The following is a 25,761-nucleotide window of genomic DNA, read 5'->3' on the forward strand; positions in this document are numbered from 1 at the left end:
AACACACTCATTTTCACGGTTGTTCTGGACTTAGAATTTTTTTTTTTTTAAGATCACGCCCCCAGCCCCTGTAGTCTTTAAAAGAAAAAATTGCATCTTGATGTTTAAATCCTTCCATGACCATTTCACATCTCCTCACATTCCGTTCTAATTCTGCAACCTCCCAATGTTGATCCATACCACACTTCTTTTAGTGGCTGTCGTCTAAATTAAGGAATTAAGTTTTGCGCTTACAATTTAATGACCCAATTGTTTGGAGGCACATCATTGTAGATTACGGATCCGACACTCTGGGCTGCTTGTACACTTCTTCTTCAATGATGTGTAAATTGTATTATCAAATCAAAATCTGAGTTTAGTTAACACTGCGGCAGTTTGATCAAATAATTTGCACACACAAATCATGCTCATACATGATTTACTGAAATCTTTTGTAGCAGCTCCTCCCAAACATCAAGGCTGCATGGTAATTATAAATGGAAAATTTACAATAGCATTTTGTCCAAACATCAAGATCATATCGCTTTGAACTTTAACAATACAAAGCTCATATTGAAATCATGTAATAATCTTAATAATTCTTAGCTCATTATCGACCTGCTTTTGCTTACGGAACACTAATTTCAACATCTAGAAATTGTAAGCTTTTATGCCTCCCTGGCCAGCAGCGTGCAAACGTGTGGTAATTAAGAAACATTTAAAGGTCGCAAATGCTGCAGCTCCAGTTCAAATAGCCAGTTAATCTTATACATCCATGAATAAGGACGATGATTATATCCAGTTCCTTTCTGATCACAAGGGTTTGACTGTTCTTCCACAAGACAGGTTCTCCGTCAAGCAGCCACTACAATTACTTCATCCACTTGTCGACCCTGAGGCTAAAATGAAACCAAACACATTTTTAAAAAGTCACATTAAGGGTGATTAAACGTCAGGACAATTTCTTTGGAAATAAATAGAATAATTCTTCCCTATGTAGTTCATACAGAATGTGCACAGATAAGCCCTTGCATGACTGAAGTCAAATAAAGTTTAAAAAGATCTAGATTCAGCGCACCTTCACAAAAACATGGGTGGGGAGGAATCTGCTCAGCAGCTGGCTGGAGACCGCAGGGAACCGGGTCAAGCTTATGTTGAGGCCTGGCAGTTGTTGGTAGCCAGCCATGAGTGGATAGAAGTTGTACAATAACTCTTGTTCAGTGTCAGGTAGAATTCGCAACCGGACCTTAAAAAGAGAGCAAAAGAAAACGTCAGAAAACAAAATGGAAACAATCTGTAATAAGTCCTCGGAAGCAGAAGTCCCTTCTCCAAAATGCCTTTATTTACAAGTCTGACAACAGCATACAGAGTGCTTTCAGTTCGCAGTCTACACTCGGAGTCCCGACACTCATAGAACATAGAAACCCTACAGTGCAGAAGGAGGCCATTCGGCCCATCGAGTCTGCACCGACCACAATCCCACCCAGGCCCTACCCCCACACATTTACCCGCTAATCCCTCTAACCTACGCATCTCAGGACTCTAAGGGGCAATTTTTAACCTGGCCAATCAACCTAACCTGCACATCTTTGGACTGTGGGAGGAAACCGGAGCACCCAGAGGAAACCCACGCAGACACGAGGAGAATGTGCAAACTCCACACAGACAGTGACCCGAGTCGGGAATCGAACCCGGGACCCTGGAGCTGTGAAGCAGCAGTGCTAACCACTGTGCTACCGTGCCGCCCCTGGTTAAATACAAAGCAAGAGGCTCCTTCAATTTGGCCCTTAAATTGGGGGTGGTCCACCTCAATTGCCTGATTAAAGTCATTACACAATCTTGAGGGCTGAGACAAAAAGCAATTACTCTTCAGATAATTACGGGAAGTAACTATCCACGGCAAAACGTCTACATTGTTGTTCCATCCCTCCCACCTCCAAACAATCTTCAGACCTACTTACCTACTCGCAGCTACAAACTGTACCTGTTTAAGGCCAGAAAACATGAATGCATCATTGGGCTCCACAAGAACCTCCACATCCTGCACTAGTTTGGTCCTATTCTGCAGCCAATATTTGACTGGCAAAGACTCACGGACTCTACCAAACGATGGAAGATCTTTCAAAGAAAAGAAGAGAATTGTACATTTAGTTTAAATTGTTGCAAGCAACTCCATTTTAGCACAACAGCTGCATATTTACATATACTAAATTCACTGTAGACCATTATGGAAACATGCACATAACACTGGTCTGATGAAAATCAAGGAACTATTAAAATTAGAAACTTTGAATTATCAGTGAATTACAAGCTTTGAATCTCCCACACCCCTTCAGTATAATTAGAGAATGTCTGTACTTAAAATATTGTAGCCAAGTTCCGCACACATGGGGACGGCCCCAACCGGGATCTTGGGTTCATGTCACACTATCTGGAACCCCCACGACTTGCCTGGGCTTGCAAAATCTCACTAACTGTCCTGGCTGGAGACAATACACACCTCTTTAACCTGTGCTTAACCTTCCCTCCACTCACATTGTCTGTACCTTTAAGACTTGATTACCTGTAAAGACTTGCATTTCAACCATTATTTTGTAAATTGAGTTTGTGCCTTTATATGCCCTGTTTGTGAACAGAACTCCCACTCACCTTGATGAAGGAACAGTGCTCTGAAAGCTTGTGGCTTGTGCTACCAAATAAACCTGTTGGACTTTAACCTGGTGTTGTGGGACTTCTTACTGTGCTTAAAATATTGTACATAATTGTAGTAATTTTGCAAGCCAAGCATTTTTTGAACAAATCAGATTCACAACGTTTCAATAGTGATGACTTAGGCACTGGACATTGGTTCCATATATACTCTCGTAAAAGCAGAATTTTTGAGATCCAATTTTTAGGCAAAAATTAAGGTGCTAACTTTTACCCAGATAATGTTTTTGAGGGACATACTTTTGATTACCGATGGCTCACACAGGCAGCCAGAGAACCGTGCTAGACTTTCAGTCTCTGTTCCAATTTGTTTTGACTGGGCTTACTTTCAACTGTCGATGCTTGGGGCTCTCACAGTCAACTGGTTACTCCACACAGATAGCTTTCGGGCTGGTGCACACTGGCTATGCAGTTTGTTCCAATCTCACCTTTCATCAATAAATTAAACTTTTACTCAGGTACCCCAATATCTCAAGTACCCCAAAGTCTTGCAATCCAGCACGGATGCTGAAAGATCAGAAAACCCCTGCTTCAAATTCTGCTCTCTGCTATGTTACTCTGAACTCAAGAGTGGGGACTGCGAATCGGAATGGAGTAGCCTTGGAAAGTTGAGGGTCAACTCTTACAGGAAATTACAGGTTTTTTTGACCAATTGTCAGGAATTGATTTTTACACGACTGACTATTATTCAAGAGTATACAGTATCATAGAATCCCTTCAGTACAGGAGGTGGCCATTCGGCCCATTGAGTCTGCACTGACAACAATCCCACCCAGGCCCTATCCAGGTAACCCCACATATTTACCACACTAATTCCTCCAACCTACACACCCTGTGACACTAAGGGACAATTTAGCATGGCCAATCAGCCCAACCCGCACATCTTTGGACTGTGGGAGGAAACTGGAGCACCCAGAGGAAACCCACGCAGACACGGAGGAGAATGTCCAAACTCCACACAGACAGTGATCCAATCTGGGAATTGAACCCAGGTCCCTGGAGCTGTGAGGCAGTGCTCTGTACTGCTTTAGATAATTAATTAAAAATCTAAATTAAAATATTAAATTTGGTAATTTAGGTATGTACTGCTTTGGATAATAGCTCCTTCTTAATAAGCCCTTCCTTACTTCCTCCTTTGGACAATGTATTCGGTCTGAAAATTTATTGTTAACAATGAACTCTCGCTGGCTTTAGTGTTGACATTGCATTCTACACTTAAAACTTCTAAGTTGGATATTTTGTACATATAAAGAGCAGCTCACCTGCATGAACATAGAGCGGAATTGCCTCCACAATCACATGGGGCAAGGTAATCACCGTGTCGACAACTGGTATACTTTTAGCAGCAGAGGTCCTATTAAAAAAGCAACATACAATAAGTAAAGGCTTAGCAACATGGGTTCTCCGGTTTTATTTGCAACTTAGTGAAAATCAAAAAAATGATGATGGATTTCTGCTCCACAAAACAAATTGGCGTTTTCAAAAGCTTGCTGTTTTAAGTGATAAAATATACTTTGCCTTTTCCAGGAGATTATATAACGACCGGAGGGAACTCCACTCTGGTTAGTAGGTGCTGGTGGACACTGCAGGCAGAAGCACTCACTGGCACTTTCTCCTGTCTGTAGAACCACTGAACAAAAAAGATTTTTAAAATGCTGAGCATCGTGGCATCAAATCACAATTTTTGCCATTTTGTTTAGATCGCTGACGGGCTGTTACTCAGTTTTGGCAATTTTTGGAGCATTTTGTAGTGAACAAAAGATAAGCCTTAGCTAGAACAGATTTTTAAAATTGCGCAAACTTCTGCACCTCACCCGACACAAGCTTTCTAGTGTGTGGCTATATGTTCATGCAGGTTGATATTCCTCTCCTGCCAACACCCACACATCTGCACTTCCTTAGGACTTGCTGCAACAAGGTGTCACACAAAAGGCTTGTAAATAAGGTCAAGACCTACTGATTGGCGGTGGAGTTTGGATTGGATATGGAACCATTTGCATTTGCAAATAGGTGGGTGCTTATCATAATGGTTCTTTGTGGACCACTTATTACAAGGGTTCTGGAGGGATTACTGCTCTCACCATCAATGATCTGGATGAGGGCATTGGAGAACTGTCCACAGTCTTGCTGGCCACACAAGGATATGCAGGTTGAAGAAATCTGGATAAGAAAAATGTAATTCATCTCTGGCGATGTCTTTTAATATATGTAAGTGCAAGATGATGGCCCAGATGATATTGACAGTGGCAGGTAGGGTAAATGGGAGGGTTGAAGTTTCAGAACATGCCGTGTGCACCTGCAGCTGCTACTAGGAACGTGATTTGGAAGCAGGGTCCTACCACTGACGTATAGAATGGAGTTAGGGTGGGGTCCAGCATTCCTGTACCGCCTGGCCCCACAAACAATGCTTTAAAGGCACTTATCTTTTCCTTATAACAATTCTTGACTCTCTTCAGTAGCCGGGTTTCCCCGAGGACTGGAAAATCCACCTAGACAGCATAGACACCCGACAGTGCAGGAGGCGGCCATTCGGCCCATCAAGTCTGTACCAACTGTCTGAAAGAGCACTCTCTCCAGGCCCTACCCCTGCACATTGATCATGGCCAATCCACCTAACCCGCACATCTTTGGACTGTGGGTGAAAACCGGAGCACCCGGAGGAAACCCACGCAGACACGGGGAGAACGTGCAAACGCCACACAGACAGTCACCCGAGGCTGGAATTGAACGTGGGCCCCTGGCGCTGTGAGGCAGCAGTGCTAACCACGGTGCCACCTGTCACCCTTCTACAATCTACAGAGCAGCTGAAATCAGAGGCCAATACAAATGCAAAATACTGCAGATGTTGGAAATCTGGGGGAAAAAGAAACAGTAAAATGCTAGAAATACTCTGCAGGTCAGACAGCAGTTGCAGAGAGGGAAACAGTTAGCATTTCAGAGCGGACGAAATGGTCAGGATTCCAACACATTAACATCTGTTGAGTATGTCCAGCACTTGTTGTTTTAAGAGGTTGGCAACCTCATTAGAATATTTAAATAACCAACCCATCCTTTCGACGAGGTTGGCTGCCCACTCCAGATGTGGGCATGTTGGAGGCGGGTTTGAAATTTCTGGCCTCTGACTCAACCTCAACAGCTTTTGGGGGTTAAAATTTACTCCACTGCATTTGGTTGGAGCATATGTAAACTGGGGGACAACCTGCATTAATGTGGGTGCTGAGTGGGGGTGAGGGGTTGGGGAGCGTAAAGTGCGAACCTTACTAGAGCATTCTGTGCCCGAGACTGTCAACACAGGTCCAGAACAGACAGAAATGCTTTATTCGCACCAGATAAACCAATGAAGGACAACGAGACCAGTTTTGCAAGTTCAACAGCAATAGTCACATGAGAATCTTTCATGTGACAACAGAAACATGGCTGCAATCGAGAGACAAAAGGGTTATGACGAGCACCTGCTTTTGTCTCCGTCTGCAAGGACCAGTCCTTACACAAGTGAGGAAGATGATTGATGGGGAAACTATTATCAGAGTTATCTGAAAGCGGGCACTGGGGCACATCAGTTCTTGTTTTAATGCAACAACGTCCTAAGGCTGAAATTAAAGCAGAAGCCTGAAGAGACAAGAACAGATCAATAGGCTTAGAGATCAAGCACAGACGAGGCCATTCAATAGTGATACATGTGCAGCAGTGAGATCAAAACCCATGATCTCACCAAGCATCAAGGCAAAGCCAGTGGTAGCATTTGCGCTTCTGAGGTAGAAAGTTGAGAGTTCAAGTTTCACACCAAAGACTTGAGCACAAAATCTAGATCAACACTCCAGTGGTGTACTGAAGGCATGCTGTGCCGTTATAGATGCCCCATTTTGGATAAGGCATTGAACTGAGACCCCATCTGCTCTCTTAAGGTGGAAGCAAAAGATCCTATGACATTACATTGAAGCAAAGCAGACAAGTTCTCCCTGGAGTTCTGAGGGCGGCAGGGTGGCACAGTGGTTAGCATTGCTGCCTTCACAGCGCCAGGGAGCCGAGTTCGATTCCAGCCTTGGGTGACTGACTGTGTGGCGTTTGCACCTTCTCCGTGGGTTTCCTCTGGGTGCTCCAGTTTCTTCCCACTATCAAAAGATCTGCAGGTTAGGTGGATTGGCCATGCTAAATTGACCTTTAGTGTCCCAAGATGTGTAGGTTAGAGGGATTGCTGGGGTAAATACGTGGGGTTATTGGGATAGGGCCTGGGTTACATACTCTATCAGAGAGTTGGTGCAGACACAATGGGCTGAATGGCCTCCTCCTACACTGTAGGATTCTATTCTAACATCAAAACAGTCAGCATCTTGTTGCTGTTTGTGCAAGTTTCCTGTGCATAAACGTGCTGTAGTATTTCCTTACATTACAGTGATTACACTTCTGGATACTTGATGGCCGATATAGCGCTTTGTAATGTCCTTAGGCTGTGAAATGCGTTATATGCATGGAAATCTGTCTGTCTTTCTTTCGCAGGGGAGCAACATTATATCAACAATTCTTTGCTTTAGGGGTGGTGATAACCTGGGAACAATTTGATTGAGAATAATCATTACTAATTGGCCACTGGTCAGAAACACGTTGAATGTTGGTAAGCATCTCCATGGCATCAAAGAGATCTCCAGACCTTTTGGTGAATGGGACATTCTTTCAGTAGATGGAGGGTGTGATAGTCCAGGAGTTGAGTCATCCATTTTGTACCAGACAGAGGATTGCACAAAAATTTTCTTGCTAATACTAGAAGATTTACAAGCGTGGAGAGAAAATGAAATTGGACATTCTGCACGTTAGCCAACACTGAACTAGCTCTCTCTTTTTAGAGACTGTGTATGCTGCCTCAGATGAACAATCACTCTCCAAAAACCACTCTTCAGTGATACAGGACATCAACCCCGGTGTTAAAATGAATAATAAAATGAATAATACATTACATCCAGAAATAAAAATGAATAGTTGAAAAAAAAGAGCCTCATCTATAAACATAATTGTACCTTTTGTTAGCTGTGACTCCATCTCATCAACTGAAGTCATAGAAGGTGCAAGTTCCAGCTTACTGGTTACTATGGTGAGTGACCATGGAGATGCACTCAAGATGTCCATCATCAAAAGAAATGGAACATCTGCAAACACCCGATCCATGTGCTCAAACTGCAAAACATCATTTATTTACAAAGATAGCAACAGCTGAGTATTAAAGTATATTGTGAATGTAGTTGGAAACGCTTGCAGAATCACAATCATCGAGCAAGTGCAATAAAGGCTTTAAAAATGATGCATAGTGCTTCAGACTGGAAGAGTTAGAACTTCCCTTTAACAAAGATAAAATAATTAATTTTAGTTTTTCTAATGCAGAATTTTACTCCAGATCAGGAGCAGCACGTTGGCACAGTGGTTAGCACTGCTGCCTCACAGCGCCAGGGACCTGGGTTCAATTCCAGCCTTGGGTCACTGTGTGGAGTTTGCACATTCTCCCCATGTTTGCGTGGGTTTCCTCCGGGTGCTCCGGTTTCCTCCCACAGTCCAAAGATGTGCAGTTTAGGTTGATTTGGTCATGCTAAATTGACCCTAATGTCAGGGGATTAACAGGGTAAATATGTGGGGTTACGGGAATAGGGCCTGGGTGGGATTGCGGTCGGTGCAGACTCGATGGGCCGAATGACCTCCTTCTGCACTGTTGGGATTCTATGATTGAGGAATATTTAGTGCATTGCATCAACTTTTACAAACATTTCTTAATCCAAAACAATCTGTACGTTTAAATTTTTTGTACCCAGAAAGTACTCAACGAGTACATGTTTGAGGATAGGAATTTGAAATGCCATACTTCAGTTACCTCCATTAATCAATGTTTGTCAGTTAAGTGAGATTACAAATTAGTGCAGTTAATTCAAGACTGGCACTCGGGCTCAATTCCAGACCATGATGAAAAATTCTTATTTGGTGATCAGAGTCCGGACTATATTCAGCCTAACTCAAAACTGTGGTGTCCAGAATTATGGCAATTTACCTTCAATCCCAAGTGAACACAAGTTTGCAGCAGAAAGCTGGCAACTCCACAAAAAGTTGCACTTCTAGCAGGGAGCACTTTAATCTACATGGCCCAGCTCAAATTCAGAGGAGTAAAAGGAAACAATAAGGCAATTTGCCCAAAAATTGAACCCTGTGGTACATTACAAAAGGAAAGTACTGCAGATGCTGGATATTTCATCAATTATTCTTTACTTTAGGAGTGGTGGTGACCTGGGCAGAATTCGGTCGGGTATAATCATTACTAAATTATGATGATGACACCAAAATCGGTGGAGTAGTGGATGAGGTGGAGGGCTGTTGTAGGCTGCAAAGAGACATAGATAGGATGCAAAGCTGGGCTGAAAAATGGCAAATGGAGTTTAACCCTGATAAATGTGAGGTGATTCAATTTTGGTAGGACTAATTTAAATGTGGATTACAGGATCAAAGGTAGGGTTCTGAAGACTGTGGAGGAACAGAGAGATCTTGGGGTCCATATCCACAGATCTCTAAAGGTTGCCACTCAAGTGGATAAAGCTGTGAAGAAGGCCTATAGTGTGTTAGCTTTTATTAACAGGGAGTTGGAGTTTAAGAGCCGTGGGGTTATGCTGCAACTGTACAGGACCTTGGTGAGACCACATTTGGAATATTGTGTGCAGTTCTGGTCACCTCACTATAAGAAGGATATGGAAGCGCTGGAAAGAGTGCAGAGGAGATTTACCAGGATGCTGCCTGGTTTGGAGGGTAGGTCTTATGAGGAAAGGTTGAGGGAGCTAGGGCTGTTCTCTCTGGAGCGGAGGAGGCCGAGGGGAGACTTAATAGAGGTTTATAAAATGATGAAGGGGCTAGATAGAGTGAACGTTCAAAGACTAAGGGTGGCACGGTAGCACAGTGGTTAGCACTGCTGCTTCACAGCTCCAGGGTCCTGGGTTCGATTCCCAGCTCGGGTCACTGTCTGTGTGGAGTTTGCACATTCTCCTCGTGGGTTTTCTCCGGGTGCTCCGGTTTCCTCCCACAGTCCAAAGATGTGCGGGTTAGGTTGATTGGCCAGGTTACAAATTGCCCCTTAGAGTCCCGAGATGCGTAGGTTAGAGGGATTAGCAGGTAAATATGTGGGGGTAGAGCCTGGGTGGGATTGTGGTCGGTGCAGACTCGATGGGCCGAATGGCCTCCTTCTGCACTGTAGGGTTTCTATGATTTCTATGACTATTTCCTCGGGTGCATGGAGCTATTAGAAGGGGGCATAACTATAGGCTTCATGGTGGGAGATATAGGAAGGATATCAGAGGTAGGTTCTTTACACAGAGAGTGGTTGGGGTGTGGAATGGACTGCCTGCAGTGATAGTGGAGTCAGACACTTTAGGAACATTTAAGCGGTTATTGGATAGGCACATGGAGCACACCAGGATGATAGGGAGTGGGATAGCTTGATCTTGGTTTCAGCTAAAGCTCGGCACAACATCATGGGCCGAAGGGCCTGTTCTGTGCTGTACTGTTCTATGTTCTAAATTGCCACTGATCAGAAACACTTTGAGTGCTGCTAGGGATCTCCATGACATTTAACGGAGCTCCAAACGTTTTGATGGATGGGATGTTCTTCCAGTAGATGGAGGGAGCAGTGGATAACCAGACCCGCATGATGCCCATTTGACACTGTTTGGATACATTTGCCTTAAACAATATGGTTTAAACCTTCATGTTAAGGTTAAATTAAAGAAAGGAAATAATTAAATTTACTCTTGCACTTACTTTTGTAGAAACAAACTTTGCCGTAACATCAAATGGCACAACTGTTTCAATAGAGATGGTTTCATCCTAAAAGGTAAAGAGAACTTCAACAACTTTGAATTGCTGGAATCAAATATTTACAAAACAGATCTACAATTGTAGAATCTTAAAGTACAGAAGCAGGCCATTTGACCTGTCGCAACTATGCCATCTCTTTGGCAGATCTATCCAATTTAGTGCCATTTCCAAGACTGGATTTTGGGCTCATGTCTTTGGAATGAAGCTTGATCTTCTGACTCAGAAGTTAAAGTGCTACCTTTCGGAGCACTAACAAAGGTATTTCTTATCCTTCAACTTTAAATTAACTAGATTAAAGATACTGGGAGGTCAATATAGGGCCAAAAAAACCCCAAACAATCTACACCATCAACAAGATTCAGGAAACCATCACCAACCTTATGGCATTTGCAAATTATTTCTTTGCCTTCAACAACAGTAGTAACAGCATAAGAAACGTGGACCAAAAAAATTCTCGATCCAACCTGTCCACATCGGACGTGCAGAGGTTTCTCCACCTACATAAGGTTCAAACAATTAGTTCATGATTAAATACCTCTGAACACAGGAACAGGCATAGACCACTCGGCCCATCGAGCCTGTTCCACCATTCAATTTGACCATGGCTGAAATAAAAATATTTAATAAAGATTTCAACTGAATCCTATTGAACATCATCCAAAGTCAAATAATTTATGAATTAACTATTTGAAAATGAACTTCTGCCTGCCACAATTTGAGAAATCTTTGGAAGCAGCTTATACAATCTTCCTTGGCGGGTGTCCATCAACCCAATCTTAGTGTAAAAAACCAATACAATCCAGTGTGTAAGCAAAGCCTCTCACTTTCCATTTTTTGTTTATATCAAAGTTAAAGGCAGCTGTGGAGTGCATAATAAGATAAAGGATACTTGGCTGGCAGGGGAGAGTCAATGATCGGGGGAGCTGATGAGGTTTAACCAAGGCATTGCCTGATGCAATCTTTCAAAGTCATCTCAACCTTTTGGTTAAGATGAAGCATCAGATCAGGCCCAAGATGGGGTGCAATGCCCCAGCTCGGATCTTGCTCGTCTCTCTTGTGGAGACCATGAATTGGATTCAATTGGAATTTGATTTGGTTTTTTTTTGGATGGAATAAAAAAAATTGGAAAAATAATAAAGGAATAGCACCGAAGCTGAAAACATGAGGCCATGGTTGATCATTTGGGGGAATAGTGTGGAAGAGTGCTGCACTAATAAACTAAACATTAAGTGTAGAATGCATGAAGGCAATAATCTGGATTTGCAGAAACTGGGGGATTATGAGACAAAAGTGTCAAAGTCAGACATGAAAATGACCTTGAAACAACAGTCACTGATATCCATGTAATTTTTTTTTTAGAAACCCTACAGTGCAGAAAGAGGCCATTTGGCCCATCGAGTCTACACCAACCACAATCCCACCCAGGCCCTACCCCCATATCCCTACATATTTACCCGCTAACCCCTCTAACCTACCTAGGACACTAAGGGGCAATTTTAGCATGGCCAATCAACCTAACCCGCACATCTTTGAACTGTGGGAGGAAACCGGAGCACCCGGAGGAAACCCACGCAGACACAGGGAGAATGTGCAAACTCCACACAGACAGTGACCCAAGCCAGGAATCGAACCCAGGTCCCTGGAGCTGTGAAGCAGCAGTGCTAACCACTGTGCTACCGTGTCGCCCAAATTTACAATTTACAGGTGGCAAGATAAGATCCTCAGTATGCAACATACAAATTGATCCTGTAATTTGCTGCAAATATAACACAAACGATCTTTAGATATGTCTGCTTTGCATGTGTATACTGAACACTACAAAAATCAAATCTTAAACGAGTAGAGACCACTTTTATGAGCATTTTGAGGGGAGATGGGAGATTTATGGTCAATAGCGACCATGAGAAAAAAGTTGAAGAGAAAGCATGAAAGATAATAGATCACAGCAACACTGGTCGGTGCGTCCGTGCTCTGTGTGACTGAAACAGATGAGTTATTCTTTCACGTTGCTCTTTTGCTCAATGCTGGACATTTGCTGAGGTATTAAATATCAAAGCAAAGCCTAGTTATTGACAAAGAGAAAACAATATGAATCCTGTATCCACGAGTATAAAATGCTTGCAATTATTATTTACTTTAAGATGTATTATTTTTAAAAAGAACATTTTTGTTCTTGAAGGAAGTTACAGTCGAGGGTCATGTTTGGAAACAGTGAACCAAGCAGGAAACCTCACCCGCCAGGGCAGGCAGAAATTACAGGCACAGTACCCATGGTTTGTCATTCATTACAATTCAGGAAACAGTTGGAGGCGAGATTTCCCTAACACAGAGACGAGAGGTTCCTCATCTGGAGCATGCATCGGAAAAGTTGTCCTCCTCTCATCAAGTGCAGTGCAATCTAAACTTCACACATAGGTCCATTAAGTTTACCCTTTCCCCCGGGTGCAAATCCCCAATGGGAATATCGGGAAGCAAAGCAGGATGAGAATCATCACACATCTCGGTACCATCAAGGGTGACGTGTGTTGTCTGCGTGAGGTTGGCATCCTGGCCTGTAAACGGTACAGAAAATATCATTTTCAATGTCGGTTCACAGAAATGTGCTGGGAGTACGTTACAGAAAGTAAAATGAGTTTAACAATCTTTTTAGATACACGACTCAATTTTGTAGGACAAACACTATTATAGAGCACAAGCTTCAGGAAGTTCTTATGCAACTGAGGCCCATAGCTAATTCTAACTGGATATGTTTCTGTCACTTACCGTGCAAATGAAAAGACAAAAGAGAAAGAGGACAAGGCATGCGTCGCATCCATCTTGCTTCAATTCAGAAGAAATTTGCCTAAATATAGCTACTGTACTCCAAAAGTCATTCACCGCATGCTTAAAGAGGCATTTGAGAAATACAATCAAAATGCCTGAAACATGCAGGTATTTATTTTACCTTTTCATTTGAAATAGCAGCTAGGTCAAATCGTGGAATAAATTAGTAACTGGATGTAGGATAGAGTGTTGAATTTACAAAGTTCTCTAGAATGCAAATGTTAATTTCAAAGGTAAATGAAGTTTCACTTTATATGGATCATTTGATTTTACTTCTGTAACATCATCTGTCTCTGACCCGCCTCAGCTCATCTGCTGTTTAAAGCCTCATCACTGCTTTTGACGCTAGACTAGGCTATTCTAATGCTCTCCCTTGCTTTCCTTCCATCTTACATACTCCCATGAACATCTAAAACTGAAATTCAAACCCTAATTAGCATCAAATCCTATTCACCCACTGCTATATGTTTAAGTGGTTGCATGATAGCTTTAAGAACTGGTCACGATTTGATGGTGATGTCATTGGGGTGTTTCACAGGCTCCTGCCTTGTTTCATTTCTACTTTGTCGAGGCAACACCTCTTAGAATAAACTGTTATTATTTTAAATCTATGCATGCAAACCACATCTTTTTCTTTTTTCAGCTTTGACAAAGGGTAATCTGGACTCGAAATGTTGGCACTTTTCTCCCTTTACAGATGCTGCCAGACCCGCTGAGATTTTCCAGCATTTTCTCTTTTGATTTCAGATTCCAGCATTCGCAGTAATTTGCTTTTATCCACATCTTTTTCTTATAGAATCATAGAACCTTACAGTGCAGAAAGAGGGCATTTGGCCCATCGGGTCTGCACTGACCACAATCCCACCCAGGCCCTACCCCTATATCCCTACATATTTTACCCGCTAAACACCATAGAAACCCTACAGTGCAGAAAGAGGCCATTCGGCCCATCGAGTCTGCACCGACAACAATCCCACCCAGGCCCCATCCCAGTCCCCACATATTTACCCGCCAATCCCTCTAACCTACGCATCCCGGGACACTAAGGGGCAATCTAGCTTGGCCAATCAACCTAACCCGCACATTTTTGGACTGTGGGAGGAAACAGGAGCACCCGGAGGAAACCCACACAGACACGGGGAGAATGTGCAAGCTCCGCACAGATAGTGACCCGAGCCGAGAATCGAACCCAGGCCCTGGAGCTGTGAAGCAGCAGTGCTAACCACGATGCTACCGTGCCGCCCTCTAATCCCTCTAACCTACGCATCTCAGGACACTAAGGGGCAATTTTTAGCATGGTCAATCAATCTAACCCGCACATCTTTGGACTTTTTGGGTCTTTTTGTTTAAGACCCACAACCCCTAACATAGTTAAGACATTACACCCATCAATTCTGTGAAAAAATACATTTTGTTTGCTAACACTTGTGTGAAGCACTTTGGAATATTTTACTGTATTAAAAGGCAGTATATAAATGCAAGTTGCTGCTGTCACTGCTCACCGACCTATACGGAGTTCCCTATCTGGCAGCAGCTTCATTTTAAAATATCCACAACTCCCACCACAGCCTCATTCCTCCCTATCCCCAACAACTTCTAGCTGTAGACCCTGCAAGGTCTCTGCTTTCCAATTCTAGCCACTTGATGATCCAATTCTGGCCTCTTGCTCATCCAATTTTCATGACTCCACCATTGGCCATATGTCTTTAACATAGTAACATGACCAAAACTTTACAAAATTGACACCAGAGCCTCATTTGGGGTTATTTGGACAGAAAACCAAAAACTTGGTTGAAGAGGTAGATTTTAAGCAGTGTCTTAAAAGTGGAGAGAGAACTGGAGGTGCAGAGGCTAAAGGAGGAGATTCTAGACTTTACTGGCCCAGGCAGCTAAAGGGATAGCCGCTGAAATCAAAGTTCATGAGCCCAGGATTAGAGGAGCACAGCGATTTTAGTGAGTTGCAGCACTGAAGAAAGTTAGAGGGAGATACAAGGCTATGGAGGAATTTGAAAACAGAGGATAAGAATTTTAAAATCAAGGTTGGATGGAAATACTTGGGGCAATGGAACAAGGAAGCACAATCTTAAAATTAGAGCTAGGCCATTCAGAAGTGTAGTTAGGAAGCACGTTTCCCAAAGTCAAAAAATTGAAGTTTTGATTTGACTTATTATTGTCACATGCATTAGTATACAGTGAAAAGTATTGTTTCTTGCATGCTTTACAGACAAAGCATACCATTCTAAAGAGAGAGTGCAGAATGTAGTGTTACAGTCCTAGCTAGGGTGTAGAGAAAGATCAATTTAATGTGAGGTAGGTCCATTCAAAAGTCTGATGGCAGCAGGGAAGCAGCTGTCCTTGAGTCGGTTGGTACGTGACCTCAGACTTTTGTATCTTTTTCCTGACAGAAGGTGGAGGGAGAGAGAATGTCCGGGGTGCATGGGGTCCTTAATTATGCTGGCTGCTTTTGCGAGACAGTGGGAAGTGTAGACAGTGTCAATGGATGGGAGGCTGGTCTGCGTGATCGATTGGGCTACATTCATGACCTTTTGGAGTTTCTTGCAGTCTTGAGCAGAGCAGGAGGCACAGCAAGCTCTGATATACCATAGAAAGCATTCTTTCTGGTTGTATCTGTAAAAGTTGGAGAGAGTCATAGCTGACATGCCAAATTTCCTTCGTCTTCTGAGAAAGTTGATGGGCTTTCTTAACTATACTGTTGGCATGGGGGGGACCAAGACAGATTGGTGATCTGGACACCTAAAAACATGAAGCTCTCGACCCTTTCTATTTCTTGTAATTTTACTCTATCTCGTGATTTTGTAGAAAAAAGGTTACTTGTGGGATGTGAGCATCACTGGTAAAGTTGACATTCATTGTCCATCCCTAGTTGCCCTGAAAAGTGGGCCTTCTTCATGAATCCCTTAAAGATGTGTATCAACCTGTTAGTGCAAAACTGGAGTCACATATTGGTCAGACCTGGTGGCGCTTTCTTTCCTCGAGGATACCAGCAAACCGGTCAGAGAACTTCATGGTCACCTTGAGACTGCAAATTTCCAGATGTTTCAAAAAAAAAACTAACTCTGAATTCTCAAGATGAGAATGAAGGAATATTTGAAAATTTGTTCTCTGGATTACTATTCCAATCACTTAATCACTACAGCTATTGTGCCCATGATTGTTGAATCAATTGGCACGCCAAGGTCACAGATATATAGATTAGGCAGTGGGTACCAAGGACGATGGATCAAATGAAGGTAAACCAAGCTGAGGTGAAGATCAAGCTGGTAGGGCTGAATGGCCTACCGCTCCTCTGTTTCAGCGGCTCAAATTAGGCAGCAATATAAAAAAAGGAATAGAAACAGAGGGATGTTTGCGTGTGCATGATTTCAATTGAAATAGGTAGCCAATAAATTTAAATTCATCAAATATACTTATTTTACCTTCTCTTTATTCACAAGAGATGATGAGTAATATCCCCAACCAGAGACGACCAAAGCAAAATTAATGATTTTGGTATGAATAACATCAATGTTTTAAGAAAGCTAAAAGGGCTCAAAAATCAACTAAGTTCCCAGGGATGTGCGGTACGAAGGGAGGATCTAGTGGACTGAAAACATGCTGCTGTGGTGGCACAAATTAATAAAAGTGTTGGAGAGGTGACAGCAACGATGGACCCAATACTCTTCCAAACATTCTGTGGAAATTAGTGGAACATTCAGTAGTAAACCTGAGGAATATCTACGCAGCATTGCAAACAGCAGAGAGCTTTAGAAAGGGAGGGATCTTTCTTGACCAACGTCCTTGGTTTGAAGTGGTCGCAACCTAAGTAGACGGTGAAAAACTCTACAATACATTGTACCCAGCTTTCCAACAGCATCTGAGAAAAATCCACACAAGAAGTTAAGTTCAAGTCCAAGTCTAAGGTAAAAAGTCAGAATGGATAAGAATCCATAGAATCCCTACAGTGCAGGAGGAGGCCATTCGGCCCATTGAGTCTGCACTGACAACAATCCCACCCAGGCCCTATTCCCCCAACCCCACATATTTATCCTGCTAATCCCCCTAACCTACGCATCCCGGGATACTAAGGGACAATTTAGCATAGCCAATCAAGCTAACCTGCAATCGACCTAACTTTGGAGTGTGGGAGGAAACCGGAACACCCAGAGGAAACCCATCCAGATACAGGGAGTATGTGCAAACCCCGGTCACAGCAGTCACAGGCATTCAGCCTCTGATCTTCGGGAAGCGTTCTCCAAGGCGGCCTTCATGACACACGACAGCGCAGAGTCGCTGAGCAGAGACTGATAGCCAAGTTCCGCACACGAGGACGGCCTCAACCGGGATCTTGGGTTCATGTCACACTCTCTGTAACCCCCACGATTTGCCTGGGCTTGCAAAATCTCACCAACTGTCCTGGCTGGAGACAATATACATCTCTTTAACCTGTGCTTAACCCTCTCTCCACTCACATTGTCTGTACCTTTAAGACTTGATTACCTGTAATTACTCGCATTCCAACCATTATTTTGTAAATGGAGTGTGTGTCTTTATATGCCCTGTTTGTGAACTGAAATCCCACTCACCTGACGAAGGAGCAGCGAGCACTCCGAAAGCTAGTGGCTTTTGCTACCAAATAAACCTGTTGGACTTTAACCTGGTGTTGTGAGACTTCTTACTGTACAAACTCCACACAGACAGTGACCCAAGCCAGGAACTGAACCTGGGTCCCTGGCGCTGTGAGGCAGCAGTGCTAACCACTGTGCCACCATGCTGGCTGAGAATGAGGTGCCTGATTTGTTACTTAGAGGAGGGCAGGTGATGTGTTAAAGAACTCAGTGGGTTGACCGGAAAACATGTTAGTGGAACTATGACTCTGAAAATACATCAATGACTTGGATTCAGAAGTTCAATGTAAATTTGCAGATGATACCAAACTAGGAAGGGCAGTGGAGTGGCCAAAAATTTGAATGCCTCAACACTTCTAATCATGCAGAGCATCAAAACAAATCTACCCCTGGAGGAGGAGGCTCCACAAATATCCCCATCCTCAATGATGCAGATACCCAGCACATCAGTGCAACAGATAAGCCAAAGATGCAATTCTTTACAAGGAGGAAATGCAAAAGACATATTTGCGTTTCTAGGGCAGCATGGTGGCACAATGGTTAGCACTGCTGCCTCACAGTGCCAGGGTCCAGGGTTCAATTCCAGCCTTGGGTGACTTGCGTGAAGTTTGCACGTTCTCCCTGTGTCTGTGTGGGTTTCCTCCAGGTGTTCTGGTTTCGTCCCACAGCCCAAAGATGTGCAGGTTAGGTGGATTGGCCAGTCTAAATTGTTCCTTAGTGTCAGGGGATTAGCAGGGTAAATACATGGGGTTATGGGGATAGGGCCTGGACAGGATTGTTGTCGGTGCAGGCTTGATGGGCTGAATGGCCTCCTTCTGCACTGTAGGAATTCTATGATGGGTCAACAGTATAATCCTACAAAAGAAGTGCCGGTGTATCACATGTACATAGATGCATACCTGGTTTCAAACCTGCTGTGAGCTTGACATCTCTTGCAACAGTAGCCTCTTGTGACCGAACAGTAACTGCTAAGCAATACATTTCATTGGTCAACGCAGGGGGTTCATGTCGCAGCTGCACCGATATTCTTGGAACTCGTGAAATCACCCTTCAATTGCAAAAAGAAAAGTTACAAAAGAAGTTCACCATGGACAGAAATGAACATCTTAAGCTGCAAGTCCTCACTCCGAAGCAGCAGTTCCACACAGAACACAGGCTATGCCAATCTTCAGATAACTTACAAAACACAACAGGGGGCAGTTTCTGCAGGAAATCTTCGACCCATTCAATACAATCATACATACAATCCCGACAGTGCAGGAGGAGGCCATTCGGCCCATCGAGTCTGCACCAACCACAATCCCACCCAGGCCCTATTCCAGTAACCCCACATATTTACCCTGCTAATTCCCCTGACACTAAGGGGCAATTTAGCATAGCCAATCAACCTAGCCTGCACATCTTTGGACTGTGGGAGGAAACAGGAGCACCCGGAGGAAACCCACGCAGACACGGGGAAAATGTTCAAATTCCACACAGACAGTGACCCGAGGCCAGAATTGAACCCGGGTCCTTGGCGCCGTGAGGCTGCAGTGCTAACCACTGTGCCACCATGCTGCCCTGCAAACGTTGCCTCTAAGAAGATTTTTGGAATGTTTTTCATCAAAAGTCAATCCATTCAATCTTACACGACCAAGTGCTATAAAAATATGCAGGATTTTTACAGCCTGTAAATGTTTTAAATGCATGAAACACACAAAAAATGAAATGTTTCACCATAGATGCAAGAAAATATGTTCACCATAACTACTGGAAGACCCAGAGAAACCAGACAACTTTAGAGTGTGCAAAGTACTAAAGTTACGTCAAAGATTCAATTCAGAGACCAGTATCTGTTAGAATAGGTAGCACAGCGGCACAACGGTTAGCACTGCTGCCTCACAGCGCCAGGGATTTGGGTTCAATTCCTGGCTTGGGTCTCTGTCTGTGTGCAGTTTGCACGTTCTCCCAGTGTCTGTGTGGGTTTCCTCCGGGTGCTCTTCCCACAGTCCAAAGATGTGCAGGTTAGATGGATTGGCCGAGCTAAATTGACTCCTAGAGTCAAGGGGTAGCAGGGCAAATGTGTGGGATTACGGGAATAGGGCTGGGTAGGATGTGGTCGGTACAGACTCAATGGGCCGAATGGCCTCCTTCTGTACTGTATGGATTCTGTGATTCTATAATCCACCAAAATAAATATTACAACAGTTTCAAAAACCTAAGTTTCAAACACGCATACTGATATCATACACTTTATTCCAGATGTATTCAGGATAAGGACTGTGCTAGCTCACTCAAGTGACCAACAATACAATTAAATCACACCCTTCGCAAAGATTCTATTCTTATTTATTCTATCCGTACCACTCTCTTGAGCAAATTTTTCAGATCAACTCTAGGGATGCAACTGCAGATTAGCAGCACTGCACTCTGTCTCTGACACAGAACAAGACGTTATTGGCATCAAAACTGTGAATAAAGGACTTTCACTGGAGTAACTGCATTAAATAAATTAACAGTTTCTTGTACTCACATGGTGCTTGCCTGTATTGTAACACTGTCCCAACATACTTCATTGTCAGGCAACTTTGGTCGTCGTTTAAAGGACCGGGTGGCCTGCAAGGCCTCCTGGCATGATGCAGCGTCTCCTCCTCCACTCCTCCAGTTCAAGATCACACACCTGCCAGTATCACTACCGAGGACCAGGTCTACAGAAGTAATCTGATGGTACAGACAGAAGAAATAGCATCAAATACTGATAGGATTAACTTATTCATAGAATAGAATCATCGTAGAAGAGAATCATAGAATCCCTGTAGTGCAAAAGGAGGCCATTCGGCCCATCAAGTCTGCACTGCCCACAATCCCATCCAGGCCCCATTCCCGTAACCCCACATATTTACCCTGCTAATCCCCCTGAGACTAGGGTCAATTTAGCATGGCCAATCAACCTAACCCACGCATCTTTGGACTGTGGGAGGAAACCCACGCAGACACGGGGAGAATGTGCAAACTCCACACAGACAGTGACCCCAGGCTGGAATCGAACCCGGATCCCTGGCGCTGTGAGGCAGTAGTGCTAACCACTGTGCCACCGTGCCACCCTGCAAACATTGCCTCTACGACGATTTTTGGAATGTTTTTCATCAAAAGTCAATCCATTCAATCTTACACGACCAAGTGCTATAAAAATATACAGGATTTTTACAGCCTGTGAATGTTTTAAATACATGAAACACACGAAAAATGAAATGTTACCCCAAAAATGCAAGAAAATATTTTGCAATGTAATTGTACCAGTAATCAGTCTTTATTTTTTAGTTACACTATTCTTTTTTTTCCAGATATTTTAAACTGGCAAATAATGACTATATAAAAATTTACCTCCACTTTCTTTCCAACATCTTCAGTCCTGGCAACAAATTTGAACACATACTGCCTGGTTTTGCCAGGAACCAAGCACATGGTCCCCTGTGATGAAGCTTCTAAGATGTCAGATGTTTGATAGGTTTCTTCCACTACACAGTACTGGTTGTACTCCTTAAGAACAAAGAACAAAGAAAATTACAGCACAGGAACGGGCCCTTCGGCCCTCCAAGCCTGCACAGACCATGCCGCCCAACTGAACTAAAATCCCCTACCCTTCCGGGGTATCCCTCTATTCCCATCCTATTCATGTATTCATAAGAAAAAATTAAGTTAATAACAAAGTATACAGCGATTGCAATTGAGTTCACTGACAATTAGGAGTTTCCCAACCAAGAATGCACAGAAATATATTGGAGAGAGTGATTAGAATGTGGAACTCGCTGCCCCAAGGAACAACTGAGGTGACTGGCATAAGTGTTGGTAAAGGAAATCGAGATAAACACAAGGGAGAAGGGAATAGAAGAATTATATTGAAAGAGTATGAACATGAGGTTCATGTGCAGCATAAACACTGACGTGAACCCTGCTTCAGGGTTGTAACTTCTATTCTATGTAAAATTTGTGTTTGCCCAATTTAGAGTGCACATACAATGATACACTGCAAGAAGCTAGGTTTAGGGAGCAGGTACATGGTGGAAATTCAAAATAACCCCAGGGATATGCTGGCCAGTCAAACTTTATAATAAAGAAACATGGCAGGCTAATATTTTGGGTATGTAGCCTTTCAGTATAGTTCCTGCAATTTCTATTCCTATTTCAGAGACTTGGGACACAAAGTCAGAGTCAAAGCTTCGGAGCACCAACCCACACCCCACATCCTCTGAAAAACGCACACAGGGATTTTTAGATGCTCGCCCAAGGTAAAACAATACAGCTTACCCACAGGACTTGGGGCGGCATGGTGGCACAGTGGCTAGCACTGCTGCCTCACAGCTCCAGAGATCTGGGTTCGATTCCCGGCTTGGGTCACTGTCTGTACGGATTTTGCACATTTCCCCCCCCCCCCCCCCCCCCCCACCCATGTCCGGGTGCTCCGGGTTCCTCCCACAGTCCAAAGATGTGCAGGATAGATTGATTGGCCAAGCTAAATTGTCCCTTAGTGTCCCAGGATGCGTAGGTTAGAGGGATTAGCAGGGTAAATATGTGGGGTGACGGGGATGGGGCCTGGATGGGATTGTTGTCGGCATAGACTTGAAGGGCCGAATGGCCTCCTTCTGCACTGTAGGGTTTCTATGATCCCCTGCTCTTGACTAGTTAGGACTACCCTGCTCAGGATCACAGATTACCACAGTGCAGAAGAGGTCCTTCGGCCCTTCGAGTCTGCACCAACGCATGAAATGCCCTGACCTGCGCACCTGATCCCACTTGCCAGCACTTGGCGCAGAGCCTTGGCTCATTGAGGCACTGGCTTGCAGGGTTACCTACAGCAGAGTGGGAGGAATCCTGGAGCATAATACTACCCCTCCAGCTAGTAACTGCCAGCAACTGGGGTCCTGAGTCAGTAATTCATCAGCTATACTTTGGACTTCACCCTTGTGCATATGGTTCCTGAGGTCTCAGCAGCTCCAGCTATTTACATAACAAGGCATTCTTCATTAAAACCTCAGGTTGCCGCAATGGTGAGTGGTGGTCAAGAGTTGCCTTCTTCCTATCACAAGGATAGGAAAATAAACTATAGAACCATTCGCACTATCCTGCTACATATCCCAATCACACACCGCTTTTAACCACTAAAGTATAGTGCAGGGTGTGGCCTGACAATTCAAGGGTGCTACTACTGACCCAAGCAAAACACTTGGGTGAAAATCTTGCCTTTACAGGCAGATAAGGCCTTACCTCAGAATGGATCTATGGTTTCTCACCTGGTTGTTAAAACAGACACAGAGCTTTGAAAATCTAAATGGATGCGGGCAGTCAGCTCGGAGGTACACATGGAGTTGCACTGGGACATCAACGTGGAAACTTGGAGCCAGGAAGCGGGCTTTACATTCAACTACATAGAAACAGAAAATAGGCACAAGAACAGGAGAAACAAACAGTGACTTTACTCAGTGAGCAAACACAAATTTGAAAAATATGTTTCATGCTTAACAATCACGCGGAATGGCAAACAGAGTTAACAAGTTATTTCTAGGTCAGAGGAGCAGCAGAAATAATATTCCAGGCTGCACGTCAGGGCGGCACGGTGGCGCAGTGGTTAGCACTGCTGCCTCACAGCACCAGGGACCCGGGTTCAATTCCCGGCTTGGGTCATTGTCTGTGTGGAGTTTGCACGTTCTCCCCGTGTCTGCGTGGGTTTCCTCCGGGTGCTCCGGTTTCCTCCCAAAGACGTGCTGGTTAGGTGCATTGGCCACGCCAAAATTCTGCAATGTACCCGAACAGGTGCCGGAGTGTGGCAACTAGGGGATTTTCACAGTAACTTCATTAGAAAGCAGGATTAGGCTATTGAGTTGGACAATCTGCCATGATTGTGATGAATGACGGAGCAGAGTCAAAGGGTCGAATGCCCCCCTCTTGCTCCTACCTTCTATGTTTCTATTGCATTGTACTTGTGACAATAATAAATAAACTTTGAACTTTAGTACTTTGATAAACTTTAAACATCAATCTTGCTACAAAAGGAAATGATAACCAAGCATAGAGGGCAATGAGTCAAACCACAAAGGTTTTGCACTATGAAGCTTGCATCTTCAAGATAAATTACCATATATCAATTAAATGTTTTCCAAAAAAATTAACTTACCAAATGGCACGTAATCTTGCATCTCGATAGTGAATATGTTACTTCCAGCTAAAGAAATACGGTCTGCCCACACTTTCTGAGCAGTTTTGATGGCCTTGGAGTCGCAATCAGGCTCTGGAGCCGGGCTTTCATTCTATGGATGTATGAAGGAAGTAGAGGCAATGTAATTTATCTTTTCTTCATTTTGAAAGATTTTAAAAACTGTTACTGCAAATACTAACCATCAAAACCTTTATCAAATTCTTTTCTATACGAGATTTCTGTTCACTACTCAGTGTGGAAGCTGTCACTTCAGTAAAGGAAAATTCTCAAAGCAGTATCAAACGTGAGTTAATATTGGCGCCATTTTTCAAGCAAGGAAGGAACCATAATTTTATGATGTGGGGCAAAGTTAGCAGAGCTTAACTAGGACAACCTCCAGGGCCTTACAATTGGCCTCAACACCTTTTGGGGGGGGGGAAAGAGAGAGACAGAGTTGGGCATAAAAATCAGCAGGTGGCCTTAGCCTCTCACCTGTCCAAACTGAGGCCAGTTAATGGTCACTAAGGGTTGCTTCCCACCCAACCTTCCTTTCTAAGCCCATCATGACACCCCTTCAGCAAGTACATGCATTCTGGTTCCTGGACTGACAGACGAGACTGCCCGTAGACCGAGCCAATGGCCACCACTCTCACAACGGCCAAAATTTTCCAACCTTAGATAGCAGGATTAGGCTATTGAGTTGGACAATCAGCCATGATTGTCCGGTGCCGCTGAAAGTGAATGGAGTTTTGGCTAGAATGCCACGGTCGAGGCTGGAGAATCCCATTCAATGTGTTTGCCCGGCAGACAACACTTCCTCCCACATGTCTCACCTTCAGCCAATTAATACTTCTTGGAGCATTCCCTGCCGACTTGTTCAGGTGGAGGGACGGGATACCCTGTCATTTGTTCAATGCTGTCCAAGATTTTGTTTCTGATTGCTATCCAGTGAGCTCTGCTGGAAAGCCTGCATATCTGCAAGTTTTCAGCACTATGTTTCAACTATTCATGGAATGCGAACAAGGTCAACATTTGCTGTCCATTCCTGATTGTCCTTGAGAAGGTGGTGGTGAGCTGCCTTCATGAACAGCTGCAGTCCATGTGCTGTAGATAGGAACATAGCAGCAGGAAGAGGCCATTTGGCCCCACAAGCTCGTTCTACCATTCAACAAGATCATGGCTGATCTTCGATCTCAAGGCCATTTTCCCAAACTATTCCCCATATTCCTTGATATCTACAGGAACCTGGAAGATACAGACGTTCTTTGGGTGTTTTTGTTCAGGTTTGTTTTTGGGACAGAGTATATATGTTATTCTGAAGCCATTTATATTGGCCCTGGGAGTGCTCAGTGCTGGTACTGGGTGATGAGACTGTTACACCCACTGTGCTAGCAGTTTGATATAGTCGAGTGGGTAATTCAGGTTCAAGCACAGCAGCACTGGGATTGGCACAATTCCCTTTAGAATCTAAAATCCTGTCTTGGTTCACTTGGGTGAAATACCAAAGGGTTTGCAGTATCTGTGGAACTGGGTCCCATCAAGAGTCAGCAGCTCAGTAACTATCTAGAACTAGGGGCATAGTTTCAGGAGACGTCTCAAGATGGGGAGAAAGGGAGG

At 43.8% G+C, this 25,761-nt stretch overlaps 1 protein-coding gene across 1 annotated transcript in view; it reads right to left on the reverse strand.

Annotated features, from left to right (window-relative positions):
- Positions 1-404: 404 nt before the first annotated feature.
- trappc11 (trafficking protein particle complex subunit 11) overlaps positions 405-25,761 on the reverse strand; it is a 60,380-nt gene continuing 35,023 nt past the window's right edge. Inside the window, exons 16-30 of the mRNA XM_078215087.1 lie at positions 24,345-24,406; positions 24,124-24,256; positions 23,243-23,373; positions 21,336-21,491; positions 20,485-20,672; positions 18,872-19,020; positions 12,955-13,076; positions 10,902-11,021; positions 10,468-10,533; positions 7,701-7,857; positions 4,207-4,318; positions 3,951-4,042; positions 1,964-2,097; positions 1,058-1,225; positions 405-878 (exon numbers count right to left, since the gene is read on the reverse strand). Coding sequence (XP_078071213.1) covers positions 834-878; positions 1,058-1,225; positions 1,964-2,097; positions 3,951-4,042; positions 4,207-4,318; positions 7,701-7,857; positions 10,468-10,533; positions 10,902-11,021; positions 12,955-13,076; positions 18,872-19,020; positions 20,485-20,672; positions 21,336-21,491; positions 23,243-23,373; positions 24,124-24,256; positions 24,345-24,406 — 1,835 coding nt within the window. The 3' untranslated portion in view covers positions 405-833. The remainder of the gene's footprint in view (positions 879-1,057; positions 1,226-1,963; positions 2,098-3,950; positions 4,043-4,206; positions 4,319-7,700; positions 7,858-10,467; positions 10,534-10,901; positions 11,022-12,954; positions 13,077-18,871; positions 19,021-20,484; positions 20,673-21,335; positions 21,492-23,242; positions 23,374-24,123; positions 24,257-24,344; positions 24,407-25,761) is intronic.

This window comes from Mustelus asterias, chromosome 6 (genome assembly GCF_964213995.1).
Source record: "Mustelus asterias chromosome 6, sMusAst1.hap1.1, whole genome shotgun sequence".
Classification (NCBI taxonomy): domain Eukaryota; kingdom Metazoa; phylum Chordata; class Chondrichthyes; order Carcharhiniformes; family Triakidae; genus Mustelus; species Mustelus asterias.